At 44.2% G+C, this 17,084-nt stretch overlaps 1 protein-coding gene across 2 annotated transcripts in view; it reads left to right on the top strand.

Annotated features, from left to right (window-relative positions):
- Window positions 1-4,291, top strand: part of LOC129822856 (GDNF family receptor alpha-4-like) — a 92,592-nt gene extending 88,301 nt beyond the window's left edge. For both annotated transcript variants that reach the window (XM_055881323.1, XM_055881332.1), the window contains one exon: window positions 114-4,291. In XM_055881323.1, coding sequence (XP_055737298.1) covers window positions 114-254 — 141 coding nt within the window. In that variant the 3' untranslated portion in view covers window positions 255-4,291. The remainder of the gene's footprint in view (window positions 1-113) is intronic.
- The last annotated feature ends 12,793 nt before the right edge of the window (window positions 4,292-17,084 follow it).

Raw genomic sequence — 17,084 nt, forward strand, 5'->3', positions numbered from 1 at the left:
TTTGGCCCTCGGCATTGAATAATACCTACCTAGTTTTGTTATGTTATGTTTCAGGCTAACCATTTGGGGCTACAATGTTTTTGGTCACATTGATTTCTCTTTCTCACACTTAGGCCAGCGGAAACGACCGATTGTGGAGAGATTCTACCCTCCCGTCAGATGGGCTCCCAAACTCTGCCCCCGCACTTGGTCTACTGCCTCCAACTTCCTTTACTGGCCTTTTGGTCCTACCTCTGCTCTTATATAGTCACTAAATTAGGAAGCACTGCCAAGGACCACCCATAAAGCAGGAGTATTTGTTCACAAATTCTGGATACATTTTTGTCTTTAGCATATAGGCTACTCCGTCTCCTAAACATATACAGCATAGTTATTTTCCTATTTTTTGTGTTAGTGGTTCAGTTGCAAGTCCCTTAGGTGTACGACTTGGAGAGACTGAGACAGATTGAAACCAATCTGTATACTTGTACATTGTTATCGCTTCGAGTCAAGATGAAAGTACTTTTTGTGTGGACTCACCTACCATCCAGCTATCCAAGCACAGGACTGAATTCTGAAAATGCCATCGGGAACTACACGGTTATTCTTTAAGATCTATATATATATAACGGAAAGCTCACGAGAAACGGACTCTAGTGAACTGTCTTTATTTCGTACTCAACTGCACAAACTGATTGGAAAAGACCCTTGCGGATATAAGAGCTTTAATACCGCTCTCTTCGACTTGACTGAAGGAGGAACAATGTTTCTGATCAATACTGGAATGGTAGAGATGGACAATGGAGCTACGGCTTAATCAGCCATTCTGGACAAATATCCTGACTCTGATCAGTCCAAGTGCTGTCGGCTGCAAGAGATGTAGAAACTTTAGAATACGTGGGATAGCTCTGACCTAATGATTATCATGCACACATTGAAGATTGGGCTCTTTGTCATGCTGTCATCGCCAGTTCATTTGTTCTCGCTAATGCTTAGCTAAGTGTTCATGTATAAAACACTTTCTTCTCCTAGAACTTTGTTTAAAATTAAGTTATGAGCAAACATGTTCTCTGTGTACAGTACCATTGTTCTGTGTTTGTGTGGAAGGACTGCCTTATTTTCCCTCATTGTGTAAATGGACATTTCTCAAAGGGTGTCTGAATTAGTATGCCATATAGGAACAAGGGCTTGTGTCTCAATATTTTGGCCAATATTGAACCCTTTTCACACTACTGAGCCTAGCCAAGACAAGCCGAAATGTACTGAGCTGCCCTCGATACACGTCAACCATAGTTGCTGAAACCATGCTGGAATGCATAATGTGAAAAGAAAATACCAGAGACAATAGCAGAATACAGTACAGTTTGTACAGTAGAAAGGGTGTATGTGACCTGCTCATGGTAAGATGGTCATGAATGATGCTATGTTCAATGGGTTTCTGATGACACGGATAATATAGAGTTGGCTGGGTTTACTGTGCATTGGCAGGACAGATAAGCTACGTCTGTTAAGACGAGGGGTGGGGATGTGTGTATTTGTCAATAACAGCTGGTGCGTGATGTCTAATATTAAAGAAGTCTCGAGGTGGAGTACCTCATGATAAGCTGTAGACCACACTATCTACCAAGAGAGTTCTCATCTATAGTATTCGTAGCCATCTATTAACCACCACACACCGATCCTGGCACTAAGACCCCACTCCACGAGCTATATAAGGCCATAAGCAAACAAGAAAAAGCTCATCCAGAAGTGACGCTCCTAGTGGCCGGGGACTTTAATGCAGGCAAACTAAAATAATGTTTTACCTCAATTCTAGACAACCTTTACTTCACACACATAGACACATACAAAGCTCCCCCTCGCCCTCCATTTGGCAAATCTGACGATAATTTTATCCTCCTGATTCCTGCTTACAAGCCAAAACTAAAAAAATTATTTTTTATTTATTTTACCGTTATTTTACCAGGTAAGTTGACTGAGAACACGTTCTCATTTGCAGCAACGACCTGGGGAATAGTTACAGGGGAGAGGAGGGGGATGAATGAGCCAATTGTAAACTGGGAATTATTAGGTGACCATGATGGTTTGAGGGCCAGATTGGGAATTTAGCCAGGACACCGGGGTTAACACCCCTACTCTTACAATAAGTGCCATGGGATCTTTTAATGACCTCAGAGAGTCAGGACTCCCGTTTAACGTCCCATCCGAAAGACGGCATCCTACACAGGGCAGTGTCCCCAATCACTGCCCTGGGGCATTGGGATATTTTTTTTAGACCAGAGGAAAGAGTGCCTCCTACTGGCCCTCCAACACCACTTCCAGCAGCATCTGGTCTCCCATCCAGGGACTGACCAGGACCAACCCTGCTTAGCTTCAGAAGCAAGCCAGCAGTGGTATGCAGGGTGGTATGCTGCTGACAGGAAGTACCAGTGACTCGCTCAATACAGAAGTGGTCAGATGACACGGATACTACACTACATGACTATTTTGCTAGCACACACTGAATATGTTCAGCCGATGTGTGCAAGACCTTTAAACAGGTCAACATTCACAAAGTCACGTGGCCGGATGGATTACCAGGACGTGTACTCCTGGTACACGTCCTGCTAAGTGTCTTCCCTGACATTTTCAACCTCTCCCTGACCCAGTCTGTAATATAACATTTTTCAAGCAGAACACCATAGTCCCTGTGCCAAAGGAAGCGAAGGTAACCTGCTGAAATGATTTCCCTCCCCATAGCACTCATGTCGGTAGCCATGAAGTGCCTCGAAAGGCTGATAATTGCTGACATCAACACCATCATCCCGGAAACCCTAGACCCACACCAATTTGCATACCGCCCCAATAGATCCACAGACGACACAATCTCAATCGCACTCCACACTGCCCATTCCCACCTGGACAAAAGGAACACCTATATGAGAATGCTGTTCATTGACTACAGCTCAGCGTTCAACACCATAGTGCCAACAAAGCTCATCACTACGCTAAGGACCCAGGGACTCAACACCTCCCTTTGCAACTGGATCCTGGACTTTTTGACGGGCCGTCCCAGGTGGTAAGGGTAGGCAACAACACGTCTGCCATGCTCATCCTCAACACTGAGGCTCCTCATGGGTGCATGCTTAGTCCCCTCTGGTACTCCCTGTTCACCCACGACTGCTTGGCTAAACACGACTCCAACACCATCATTAAGTTTGCTGACGACACAACAGTGATGGGCCTGATTACCGACAACGATGAGACAGCCTATAGGGAGGAGGTCAAAGACCTGGCAGTGTGGTGCCAGCACAACAACATCTCCCTCAATGTAAGCAAGACGAAGGAGCTGATCGTGGACTACAGGAAAATGCAGCCCGAACAGGCCCCCATTAACATTGACGTGGCTGTAGTGGAGCGGGTCGAGAGTTTCAAGTAGTTGGTGTCCACATCACCAACAAACTATCATGGTCCAAACACACCAAGAGAGTTGTGAAGAAGGCACGACAACACCTTTTCCACCTTTATGAGACAAAGATTTGGCATTGGTTCCCAGATCCTCAAAAAGTTCATCCTAACCGGTTGCATCCACACCTAGGATAGCAACTGCTCGGCTGTAAGGAGCTACAGAGGGTAGTGCGTACGGCCCAGTACATCACTGGGGCAAGCTTCCTGCCATCCAGGACCTATATACTTGGCGGTGTCAGAGGAAGGCCCCAAAAATTGTCAAAGACTCCAGTCACGCAAGTCATAGACTGTACTCTCTGCTACCGCACGGCAAGTGGTACCGGAGAACCAAGTCTACGACCAAAAGGCTCAACAGCTTCTACTCCCAAGCCATAAGACTGCTGAACAATTAATCACATGGCGCCACCCTTCCATTTGTTTTATCGCTACTGCTACGTGCTGTTTTATCTATGCATAGTCACTTTACCCATAACTACATGTACAAATTACCTCAAATAAAACCTGTTGTCACAGCCTGATCTGATTCACCTGTCCTTGTGATTGTCTCCACCGCCTCCAGCTGTTGCTTATTATCCCCTGTGTATATATCCCTGTGTTTCCTGTCTCTCTGTGCCAGTTTGTCTTGTTTGCCAATTCAACCAGCAGTTTCTCTTGCTCCTATTTTTCCCAGTCTGTTTGTTTCTAGTCCCCCTGGTTTCGACTCTTGCCTGTTCTGACTCCGCACCCGCCTGCCTGACCACTCTGCCTGTTCTGACTACCAGCCTGCCTATCCCCTTGTACTGTTTTTGACCTGGTTTATGAACTCTTGCCTGTCCCCGACCTGTCTTTGCCTACTCCCTTTGTTATAATAAATATCAGAGCTCTACCATCTGCCTCCAGTGTCCGTATTTGGGTCTCGCCTTCTGCCCTTATACCTGTACCCACCGCACATTGACTCGGTACAGGTACCTCCTGTATATAGCCTCGTTAATGTTATTTTATGTGTTACTTTTTATAATTTTTTACTTTAGTTTATTTAGTAAATATTTTCTTTACCCTTTCTTGAACTGCATTGTCGGTTAAGGGCTTGTAAGCATTTCACGGAAAGGTCTACTACACCTGTTGTATTTGCGCATGTGACATACAATTTGATTATGATGTTCATAGCAGATTTCTATCCCTTAGCTTTTTACAGAGTACAGTAATGTGTGTATTTGTTAACGTTTTTTAAATCTTAATTGGACCAATATGAGTCGAGTCTGGACGCAATTAATAGCTTGATTAATTAAAGTACAAAAGTTGGTCTTATTGGGCACAGAATATGCAAAGAACACGAATGACAACTAAGCATTTTGTACACTTCAATAATGGAACAGAATGATGCCTTGGAGAGGGCTATGATTAGAAAATAAAAATAGTGAAGTAGCTATGGGGTAAAGATAGTCAGATGAATCCAAGCCATTTCCCTCTCAAAAAGAACAGTCTGGTGGCTAGTTCTTCTCTGGAAAAATGAGTTGGAAATGAGGGAGTGGGTTGGCAGTGTGTATTACTACTGTGAGTCAAGGATACCGTATTTACGTCAATGCGAGATTTTGCCAAGGGTATCGGTGGTTAAATCACTCAAAAGGATTTTATGGGGAAAACCCCTGTTTGTATTCGTAGGCCTACTTTGTTGATCTGGAACAGATTGCAGAAATCAGTATGAACACTCAGAGTGGAATACAGTGAGAGGAATACATTGGTTTGGTGTGACTATACTCAACACGCACAAAGTTCTGTGAGAGAAACATGAAATCGGTCCACATGGCGTACCTCAAATGGTACATGGCTACAATTGTATCAAATGGAATTTGTATGACAGAAAAAAGGTCTCGCTCTCTCTCGCTCAAATATAATTACGCTGACCTTTAATTGTGGTGTATCATGCCATGCATGGATAACACACCACAAAATAGAACAATGGTGTGACTATGATTCTGAATGTGGTTGATAGCAATATTGGAAGTGTGATGTTGAACACCACTGGACTTGGCTGCACTCCCAGGTATGCGTCTGTCACGTTCTGACCATAGTTTTTGTGTGTTTTACTTGTTTTAGTGTTGGTCAGGACGTGAGCTGGGTGGGCATTCTATGTTGTGTGTCTAGTTTGTCTGTTTCTATGTTTGGCCTAATATGGTTCTCAATCAGAGGCAGGTGTTTTGTGTTGTCTCTGATTGGGAATCATATTTAGGTGGCTTGTTTTGTGTTGGGGTTTGTGGGTGGTTGTCTTCTGTCTTTGTGTTCTGCACCAGATAGGACTGTCTCGGTTTTCACGTTTGTTATCTTGTATTTTGTATAGTGTTCACGTTATCGTCTCTTTGTTTATTAAACATGTTGAACACTAGCCACACTGCATTTTGGTCCTCTCCTACATCGACGGAAGAAAACCGTTACAGAACCACCCACCAAACTCGGACCAAGCAGCGTGGCTACGGGAAGCAGCAGCAGGAGCTAGCAAGGCAGAGTGGCTGGAAGCCCGAGAGGCTCCCCCAAAAATTTATTGGGGGGGACACAATGGGAGTGTGGCTGGGTCAAGTGGGAGACTTGAGCCAGTTCCCCGTGCTTACCATAAGGAGCAGTTGGTTAAATTGAGGTACGAGTCAGAGAATGTGGAGGAGGTATTAGACAGATTGGAGGAAAGTGAAAGGATAGGAGATTATGAGACATTCAATGAGTTGTTGGTGATATCGGAGGAGAGCGAAGAGAGAGAGATGTTGGTTTGGCGTAGTATACAGGGTACTCGCCCTGAGGTGTGTGATTACCGTGGAGAGCGGGAGTACGGGCAGACACCGTGTTATGCGGAAGAGCGCACGGTATCTCCTGTACGGGTGCATAGCCCGGTGCGATACATCCCAACTCCACATATCGGCCGGGCTAGATTGAGCATTGAGCCAGGTGTCATGAAGCCGGCTCAACGCATCTGGTCTCCAGTGCGTCTCCTCGGGCCGGTGTACATGGCACCAGCCTTATGCATGGTGTCCCCGGTTCGCCAGCACAGCCCAGTGCGGGTTATTCCACCTCCCAGCACTGGTCGGGCTACGGGGAGCATTCAACCAGGTAAGGTTGGGCAGGCTCGGTGCTCAAGGGAGCCAGTACGCCTTCACGGTCCGGTATATCCAGTGCCAACACCACGCACCAGGCTTCCTGTGCGTCCCCAGAGCTCTGTTCCTCCTCCACGCACTCTCCCTGTGGTGGTTCGCTCCAGTCCAGTACCACCAGTGCCAACACCACGCACCAGGCTTCCTGTGCGTCTCCAGAACTCTGTTCCTCCTCCACACACTCTCCCTGTGGTGCGTGTCTCCAGCCCGGTACCACCAGTTCCGGCACCACGTACCAAGCCTATTGTGCGTATCCAGAGCCCTGTACGCACTGTTGTGAGAGCCCTGTACGCACGCCATCTGAGCTGCCTGCCTGTCCAAAGCCGTCAGAGCCGCCCGTCTGTCCCGAGCCGTCGGAGCCGCCCGTCTGTCCCGAGCCGTCGGAGCCGCCCGTCTGTCCCGAGCCGTCGGAGCCGCCCGTCTGTCCCGAGCCGTCGGAGCCGCCCGTCTGTCCCGAGCCGTCGGAGCCGCCCGTCTGTCCCGAGCCGTCGGAGCCGCCCGGCTGTCCCGAGCCGTCGGAGCCGCCCGGCTGTCCCGAGCCGCCGGAGCAGCCCGTCTGTCCCGAGCCGCCCGTCTGTCCCGAGCCGCCGGAGCCGCCCGTCTGTCCCGAGCCGCCCTCCAGTCATGAGCCGCCCCCCAGTCATGAGCCGCCCCCCAGTCATGAGCCGCCCTCCAGTCCGGAGCTGCCCTCCAGTCCGGAGCTGCCTCTCTGTCTTAAGCTACCTCTCTGTCATGAGCTGTCCCTCAGTCCGGAGGAGTTTCCTCAGTGTAGTGGGGACCTTTGTGAAGGTTCCACTCAAATGACGCTAAGGAGGGGGACAAAGTCAATGGTGGAGTGGGATCCTCGTCCAGCGCCGGAGCCGCCACCGCGGACAGATGCCCACCCAGACCCTCCCCTAGAGTTTTAGGTGGTGCGTTCGGAGTCCGCACCTCAGGAGGGGTGTACTGTCACGTTCGGACCATATTTCTTGTGTGTTTTACTTGTTTTAGTGTTGGTCAGGACATGAGCTGGGTGGGCATTCTATGTTGTGTGTCTAGTTTGTCTGTTTCTATGTTTGGCCTAATATGGTTCTTAATCAGAGGCAGGTGTTTTGTGTTGTCTCTGATTGGGAATCATATTTAGGTGGCTTGTTTTGTGTTGGGGTTTGTGGGTGGTTGTCTTCTGTCTTTGTGTTCTGCACCAGATAGGACTGTCTCGGTTTTCACGTTTGTTATTTTGTATAGTGTTCACGTTTTCGTCTCTTTGTTTATTAAACATGTTGAACACTAGCCGCGCTGCATTTTGGTCCTCTCCTTCATCAACGGAAGAAAACCGTTACAGCGTCGGTATTGCTTTCACTATCCTCACTGACAATACTTTTGATTAGCCCAAAAAAACATGCATAAGGAATAAAGAAAACACACAACAGAATTCAGTGGGAGTATAAAAGGAACATTAATAATTCTAGGTTTCAAAATGTTTTTACTGAGCAGAAAATAGATCTTGACTTTTAAAGACTACAGAAATAATAGCCGTCCTCTGAAAAAGTTAAATCAAATCAAACTTTATTTGTCACATGCGCCGAATACAACAGGTGCAGACCTTACCGTGAAATGCTTACAAGCCCTTAACTTCTTATGGCTGCAGGGGGCGTATTGAAAAACTGGAAAATATGTGCCCATTTTCAAACGGCCTCTTAATCAATTTTTGCTCTTACAATATGCATATTATTACTACTATTGGATAGAAAACAGTCTCTAGTTTCTAAAAACGTTTGGATTATTTCTCTAAGTGGAACAGAACTATTTTTACAGCCCATTTCCTATCCGGAAGTGACTTTTCCAAAATCGATGTCTCTCTTCAAGACCTTGTCTATAAAAGGGCATGTCACTTAGGACTGTAGAAACACGTCATACGCCTTCCACTGGGTGTCATGCGGAAGTGAGAGCAGAAAGGACTTGAATATCTCGTCCTGGGACTGAACACAACCTCTTGGAGTGAGACTTGCGCACTTTATTTCTTTTTCTGGGCGCAAAGTAGAACCTGGACTCGGCTCCTGGAAAACGCTCGTTAAAGGTGAATATGATCTCCGGCTTCGATATTATTTGATACATGTCACAATATCATCCTAAAGTATGTTTTTTCAATATAGTTTAATTATATTATTGAAATTTATTCTGGACTTTAGACGTGATGCGACGCAAAGTTTTGTCAAGATGGAGAGGTTAGCGTCGCACTGCCAGTGTGCTTGCTAATTCAAGAGGGAAATCGTTCGTTCTGGATCGAAATAAAGACGTTTCTGAACAAAGGACCCCTTGGAGAACATTCTGATGGAAGATCAACAAAGATAAGGACCCAATTTGGGATGCTTTCTCATATATCTGTCGAACTGTGCTATGCTACCGTTTGACTAGAATCAATGCTGCTGTATGCTAGCTAATGTAGGAAGCTAATATAACGATATATTGTGTTTTCGCTGTAAAACACTTCAAAAATCCGGAAATATTGGCTCTATTAACAAGATCTTTGTCTTTCATTAGCTATCCACCATATATTTTTCTGAAATGTTTTATGATGTGTAATTAGTAGTTGACGTTGGTGTCTGTATTTTCTCTGGCTACTCCCGTGCGATTTCTTACTGTAGCTATGATGGTAGCAGTAATGTAAAACTGATCTATAGCTAAAATATGCACATTTTTTGAGCAAAACATAGATTTATTGTGTAACGTGTTATAGGACTGTCATCTGAGGTAGTTTTTTCTAGGTTATTTAGGTTGGTTCTAGGTTAGTTAGGTTGGCTTGTGCATGCTACTTGCATCCTACTTCTGCTGTGAAAAATGTCTGTCCTCTTTTTTATTTGGTAGTGAGCTAACATAAATATGTGGTGTTTTCTCTGTAAAACATTAAAAAAATCGGACATGTTGGCTGGATTGACAAGATGTTTATCTTTCAAATGCTGTATTGGACTTGTTCTTGCGACTATAGGGGGTGCTGTTTCAAATTAGCATAATTGTCTCTACAGATGAAACGGCTTCCTACTCAATTCTTGATCGTACAATATGCATATTATTACTATTATTGGATAGAGAACACTCTCTAGTTTCTATAGCCGTTGGAATTTTGTCTCTGAGTGGAACAGAACTCATTCTACAGCAATTTCCCTGACATGGAGTCAGATTTCACACATTTTGACCCCTGATCTGGAGTCAGTTTAAAGGCCACTGTGAATGCTATGAGGATACGGACACTGCTTACGTCTTCCCCTGGATGCCTTTACGTGATGACGCTTTGAATGGTATCGATTGCGCAATCACAGCCACTATAAAAGAAAAAAACCTGTAGGTAGGAACTCTTTTCCAGCTGCGCCGGACGCGCGGTGGACACCGCCCTGCTCTTTTTCCAAGCATTAGTGTAGCCAGTAATATTTCTCCGGTCATGTTTTCACCCGTTATAGGTGTTAACAGCATCATAAGGTAGTTAATTTGAACCGTTGTATAGCAATTTATATCCTTTTAGTGCGATTTTGAGGCATTGCTTTGTTGTGCACTTTGACGCGCTGGGCACATTTCGGGATCCCGGTCGTACGTTAGTGGGCATTTCGATGGACAAGTGGACATCTTTCGACCAAAAGAAGATTAGACCCAAGAAAGGATTCTTTGCCCAAGATTCTGGTGGAAGAACAGCTCACAGTAAGAACAATTTATGATGATAAATCGTGTTTCTGTCGAAAAATGTTAAAGCTTACGCCGCCATCTTGTTATGTATAGCTTCGCTTGGCGCAACCTGTATTGAAAAGTAAGGATTATTTAAAAAATGTAAATCAGCGATTGCATTAAGAACTAATTTGTCTTTTGATTCCTGTCAACCCTGTATTTTTTTGTCAAGTTTATGATTAGCTATTGATTAAACTAAATCACTCAAAGATGGCGACCGACATTTCCAGGCTTGTTTTGCTACTATTTTCATTGTATAACCACGTTTTTATATGGCTAAATATGCACATTTTCGAACAAACTGTATATGTATGTTGTAATATGATGTTACAGGAGTGTCATCTGAAGGATTCTGAGAAGGTTAGTGAAAAAATTAATATATTTTGGCGATGATATGATATCGCTCTCTTTGGCTAGAATCAGTGCTCGGGTAACGTTTGCGTATGTGGTATGCTAATATAACTATTTATTGTGTTTTCTCCGTAAAACACTTAGAAAATCTGAAATGTTGTCTGAATTCACAAGATCTGTGTCTGTCCATTGCTATGTGCTGTGTATTTTTAAGAAATGTTTTATGATGAGTAAATTGGTAATACAAGTTGCTGTCTGTAGGAATTCTAGGAGCTTTGGTGAGATTTGTGATGCTGGCTGCAATGGCAAACTATGATTTATACCTGAAATATGCACATTTTTCTAACAAAACCTATCCTATACCATAAATATGTTATCAGACTGTCATACCAAGGTGGCTTAGCAGTTCAGACGTATTTTTCCGTGTTGTCGTGTCGTGTCCTGTATATATATATATTTACACCTTTTCTTCACATATCTTTTATTTATTTTATTATCCAAGAACTCAACTACAAAAGCTTTCCTGCAAAAGCTTTCCTGCAACCCGCTTCACCAATTACAATAAGTATTATTTACCTCAATCTGAAAATCCATCGTGGAAGATAGCCAGGGGCTAATTCAGAAGCTAGCCTGAAAGCTAACCAGAAGCTACTCCGATAGCTAGCCAGAAGCTAATCTGTAGCTGCCCCGAAATTAGCCGGTTTGCTGGCTAGCGTTGGTGTTTCAGCTGCCCACGTTTTGCGGTCATCAGCTATTCCTCTAGCTCGATAATCTACCGGCACTTTTGTGCAACGCGACTCGGACCGGAGCATTCCGGGACTTTTTTTCTCTCAGTTTCCCCGGATTCCAACCGCAGCCTCTGGACACTTGCACCTTGATTTCGCAGCTAGCTAGCTGCATACCGTGTGACTATTGGCTTACGTCGACCCCGGAGCTAACTCAAATCATGCTGGAGCTAGCCAGCTGAGGAGTTCCATCACCATCCGGACCCGTTTCTTTGTTGCTGCTGCAGATACGGAACCCCACCGGGCCTTCACGACTGACTGCCGACGTTATCTGCCCGAGGGATTTATCCAACCGGCACCTCCGTCCCGGCGTTACCTGAACGCTCATCTGAGGCCCGCTAATCGTTAGCTGTCTTATCGGCTGCTATCTGAACAAAACCCCACTACACGGAACCTACCGACGGAAACGCACGAGGTATCTACAAACAGACCTCCATCCTATGCTGCTACCGATAGCCATATACCCGGCCAGCTGTCTGGATCGCCACGACCCCAACCAACCTCTACTCACTGGACCCTTATTGATCACTCGATTAAGCTTGCCTCTCCTTAATGTAAATATGCCTTGTCCATTGCTGTTCTGGTTAGTGTTTATTGGCTTATTTCACTGTAGAGATTCTAGCCCTGCTCTCTATACCATATCCAACCCTGCAGTTCCACCACCCACATATGCGATGACATCACCTGGTTTCAATGATGTTTCTAGAGACAAGATCTCTCTCATCATCACTCAATACCTAGGTTTACCTCCACTGTATTCACATCCTACCATACCTTTGTCTGTACATTATTCCTTTAAACTATTTTATCGCCCCCAGAAACTTACTTTTACTCTCTGCTCTAGTAGCTCTAGGCGACCAATTCTCATAGCTTTTAGCCGTACCATTATCCTACTTCTCCTCTGTTCCTCTGGTGATGTAGAGGTGAATCCAGGCCCTGCAGTACCTGGCTCCACTCCTATTCCCCAGGCGCTCTCTTTTGATGACTTCTGTAACTGTAATAGCCTTGGCTTCATGCATGTTAACATTAGGAGCCTCCTCCCTAAGTTTGTTTTGTTCACTGCTTTAGCACACTCTACCAACCCGGATGTTTTAGCCGTGTCTGAATCCTGGCTTAGAAAGACCACCAAAAATTCAGATATTTTTATCCCCAATTACAATATTTTCAGACAAGATAGAACGGCCAAAGGGGGCGGTGTTGCAATCTACTGCAAAGACTGCCTGCAGAGTTCTGTTATACTATCCAGGTCTGTTCCCAAACAATTTGAACTTCTACTTTTAAAAATCCACCTCTCTAAAAACAAGTCTCTCACCGTTGCCGCCTGCTATAGACCACCCTCTGCCCCCAGATATATGTGAACTGATTGCCCCCCATCTATCTTCAGAGCTCGTGCTGCTAGGCGACCTAAATTTGAACATGCTCAACACCCCAGCCACCCTACAATCTAAGCTTGATGCCCTCAATCTCACACAAATTATTAATGAACCTACCAGGTACCACCCCAATTCAGTAAACACGGGTACCCTCATAGATATCATCCTAACAAACTTGCCCTCCAAATACACCTCTGCTGTTTTTAACCAAGATCTCAGCGATCACTGCCTCATTGCCTGCATCCGTAATGGGTCAGCGGTCAAACGACCTCCACTCATCACTGTCAAACGCTCCCTGAAACACTTCAGCGAGCAGGCCTTCCTAATTGACCTGGCCGGGGTATCCTGGAAGGATATTGATCTCATCCCGTCAGTAGAGGATGCCTGGTCATTTTTTTTAAAATGCCTTCCTCACCATCTTGAATAAGCATGCCCCATTCAAGAAATTTAGAACCAGGAACAGATATAGCCCTTGGTTCTCTCCTGACCTGACTGCCCTTAACCAACAGAAAAACATCCTATGGCGTTCTGCATTAGCATCGAACAGCCCCCGTGATATGCAACTTTTCAGGGAAGCCAGAAACCAATATACACAGGCAGTTAGAACAGCCAAGGCTAGCTTTTTCAAGCAGAAATTTGCTTCCTGCAACACAAATTCAAAAAAGTTCTGGGACACCGTAAAGTCCATGGAGAATAAGAACACCTCCTCCCAGCTTCCAACCGCCCTGAAGATAGGAAACACTGTCACCACCGACAAATCCACTATAATTGAGAATTTCAATAAGCATTTTTCTACGGCTGGCCATGCTTTCCACCTGGCTACCCCTACCCCGGACAACAGCACTGCCCTCCCCTCTGCTACTCGCCCAAGCCTTCCCCATTTCTCTTTCTCCCAAATACAGTCAGCTGATGTTCTTAATGAGCTGCAAAATCTGGACCCTTACAAATCAGCCGGGCTAGATAATCTGGACCCTTTCTTTCTAAAACTATCTGCTGAAATTGTTGCCACCCCTATTACTAGCCTCTTCAACCTCTCTTTCGTGTCGTCTGAGATCCCCAAAGATTGGAAAGCAGCTGCGGTTATCCCCCTCTTCAAAGGGGGGGACACCCTTGACCCTAACTGCTACAGACCTATATCTATCCTACCCTGCCTTTCTAAGGTCTTCGAAAGCCAAGTCAACAAACAGATTACCGACCATTTCGAATCACACCACACCTTCTCCGCTATGCAATCTGGTTTCAGAGCTGGTCATGGGTGCACCTCAGCCACGCTCAAGGTCATAAACGATATCGTAACCGCCATCGATAGGAAACAATACTGTGCAGCCGTATTCGTTGACCTGGCCAAGGCTTTTGACTCTGTCAATCACCACATCCTCATTGGCAGACTCGACAGCCTTGGTTTCTCTAATGATTGCCTCGCCTGGTTCACCAACTACTTCTCTGATAGAGTTCAGTGTGTCAAATCGGAGGGTCTGTTGTCCGGGCCTCTGGCAGTCTCTATGGGGGTGCCACAGGGTTCAATTCTTGGACCGACTCTCTTCTCTGTTTACATCAATGATGTCGCTCTTGCTGCTGGTGATTCTCTGATCCACCTCTACGCAGACGACACTATTCTGTATACTTCTGGCCCTTCTTTTGACACTGTGTTAACAACCCTCCAGGCGAGCTTCAATGCCATACAACTCTCCTTCCGTGGCCTCCAACTGCTCTTAAAACAAGTAAAACCAAATGCATGCTCTTCAACCGATCGCTGCCTGCTCCTGCCCGCCTGTCCAACATCACTACTTTGGACGGCTCTGACTTAGAATATGTGGACAACTACAAATACCTAGGTGTCTGGTTAGACTGTAAACTCTCCTTCCAGACCCACATCAAACATCTCCAATCCAAAGTCAAATCTAGAATTGGCTTCCTATTCCGCAACAAAGCATCCTTTACTCATGCTGCCAAACATACCCTTGTAAAACTGACCATCCTACCAATCCTCGACTTCGGTGATGTCATTTACAAAATAGCCTCCAAAACCCTACTCAATAAATTGGATGCAGTCTATCACAGTGCCATCCGTTTTGTCACCAAAGCCCCATATACTACCCACCACTGCGACCTGTACACTCTCGTTGGCTGGCCCTCGCTTCATACTCGTCGCCAAACCCACTGGTTCCAGGTCATCTACAAGACCCTGCTAGGTAAAGTCCCCCCTTATCTCAGCTCGCTGGTCACCATAGCAGCACCTACCCGTAGCACGCGCTCCAGCAGGTATATCTCTCTAGTCACTCCCAAAACCAATTCTTCCTTTGGACGCCTCTCCTTCCAGTTCTCTGCTGCCAATGACTGGAACGAACTACAAAAATCTCTGAAACTGGAAACACCTATCTCCCTCACTAGCTTTAAGCACCAGCTGTCAGAGCAGCTCATAGATTACTGCACCTGTACATAACCCATCTACAACTTAGCCCAAACAACTACCTCTTTACCTACTGTATTTATTTATTAATTTATTTTGCTCCTTTGCACCCCATTATTTCTGTCTCTACTTTGCACATTCTTCCAATGCAAACCAACCATTCCAGTGTTTTTTTTAGTTTTTATTTTACTTGCTGTGTTGTACTCACTTCGCCTCCATGGCCTTTTTATATTTTTATTTATTTATACATATATCTGTTTGCCTTCACCTCCCTTATCTCACCTCACTTGCTCACATTGTATATAGACTTATTTTATTTTTATTTTTTTCACTGTATTATTGACTATATGTTTGTTTTTACTCCATGTGTAACTATGTGTTGTTGTATGTGTCGAACTGCTTTGCTTTATCTTGGCCAGGTCGCAATTGTAAATGAGAACGTGTTCTCAATTTGCCTACCTGGTTAAATAAAGGTTAAATAAAAAAATAAAATAAAAATATGATGAGGTTTTTTCTTGGTTAGTGGCTATCAATATCTTAGTTTAGCCAAATTGGTGATAGCTACTGGTGTTGAGAAAAAATGGTGGACAAAGAAAAAGGGTGTCTTTTGCTAACATGGTTAGCTAATAGATTTACATATTTTGTCTTCCCTGTAAAACATTTAAAAAATCTGAAATGGTGACTTTATTCATAAGATCTGTATCTTTCATTAGGTGTCTTGGACTTGTGATTTAATGATATTTAGATGCTACTATTTAATTGTAATGCTATGCCGGGGTAGATGCTTGTTAGAGGTTAATGTGTGAAAGTTAAATATTTAAAAAAAAATAGATTTTGAATTTCACGCCCTGCACCTGAGCTGGATGTTGTCATAAGTGTACCGGTGTCGGGCTGCAGCCATAACAGGTTTTAACTAACAATGCAGTTAAAGAAAGAGTAAAGAAAATAAAATATTTACCAAATAAACGAAAGTAAAAAATAATAAAAAGTAACACTGTAAAATAACAATAACGAGGCTAAATACAGGGGCAACTGCTTGCTATGTAAATGGTCCGGGTGGCCATTTGATTAATTGTTCAGCAGTCTTATGGCTTGGGGGTAGAAGCTGTTAACTTCTACTTGGTACTCATCCCGGATCCGGGAGCACCCTCATCAGTAAAAAAGCTGAATAGCATAGCCTAGCATAGCGCCACAAGTAAATACTAGCATGTAAATATTATGAAATCACAAGTCCAAGACACCAGATGAAAGATACACATCTTATGAATCCAGCCATCATTTCAGATTTTTTAAATGTTTTACAGGGAAAACACTATGTATTTCTGTTAGCTAACCACGATAGCAAAAGACCCAACCGCATATTTTCACAATTTTTTTACTGCATAGGTAGCTATCACAAATTCGACCAAATAAAGATATAAATAGTCACTAACCAAGAAACAACTTCATCAGATGACAGTCTTATAACAGATTTATTGTATAGCATATGTTTTGTTGGAAAAATGTGCATACTTCAGGTATAAATCATAGTTTTACATTGCAGCCACCATCACAAAATCTCACCAAAGCAGCTAGAATAACTACAGAAACCAACATGAAATACCTAAATACTCATCATAAAACATTTATGAAAAATACAAGGTGTATAGCTAATGAAAGACAAACATATTGTGAATCCAGACAATATTTCAGATTTTTTAAGTGTTTTACAGCGAAAACACAATATAGCATTATATTAGCTTACTACAATAGCCTACCACACAACCGCATTCATTCAAGGCACGTTAGCGATAGCGAATAAACCAGCAAAAGATATTAATTTTTTCACTAACATTCTCAAACTTCATCAGATGACAGTCCTATAACATCATATTACACAATACATATATGGTTTGTTCGAAAATGTGCATATTTAGCGGTACAATTCGTG

This window comes from Salvelinus fontinalis, chromosome 2 (genome assembly GCF_029448725.1).
Source record: "Salvelinus fontinalis isolate EN_2023a chromosome 2, ASM2944872v1, whole genome shotgun sequence".
NCBI classification, from domain to species: domain Eukaryota; kingdom Metazoa; phylum Chordata; class Actinopteri; order Salmoniformes; family Salmonidae; genus Salvelinus; species Salvelinus fontinalis.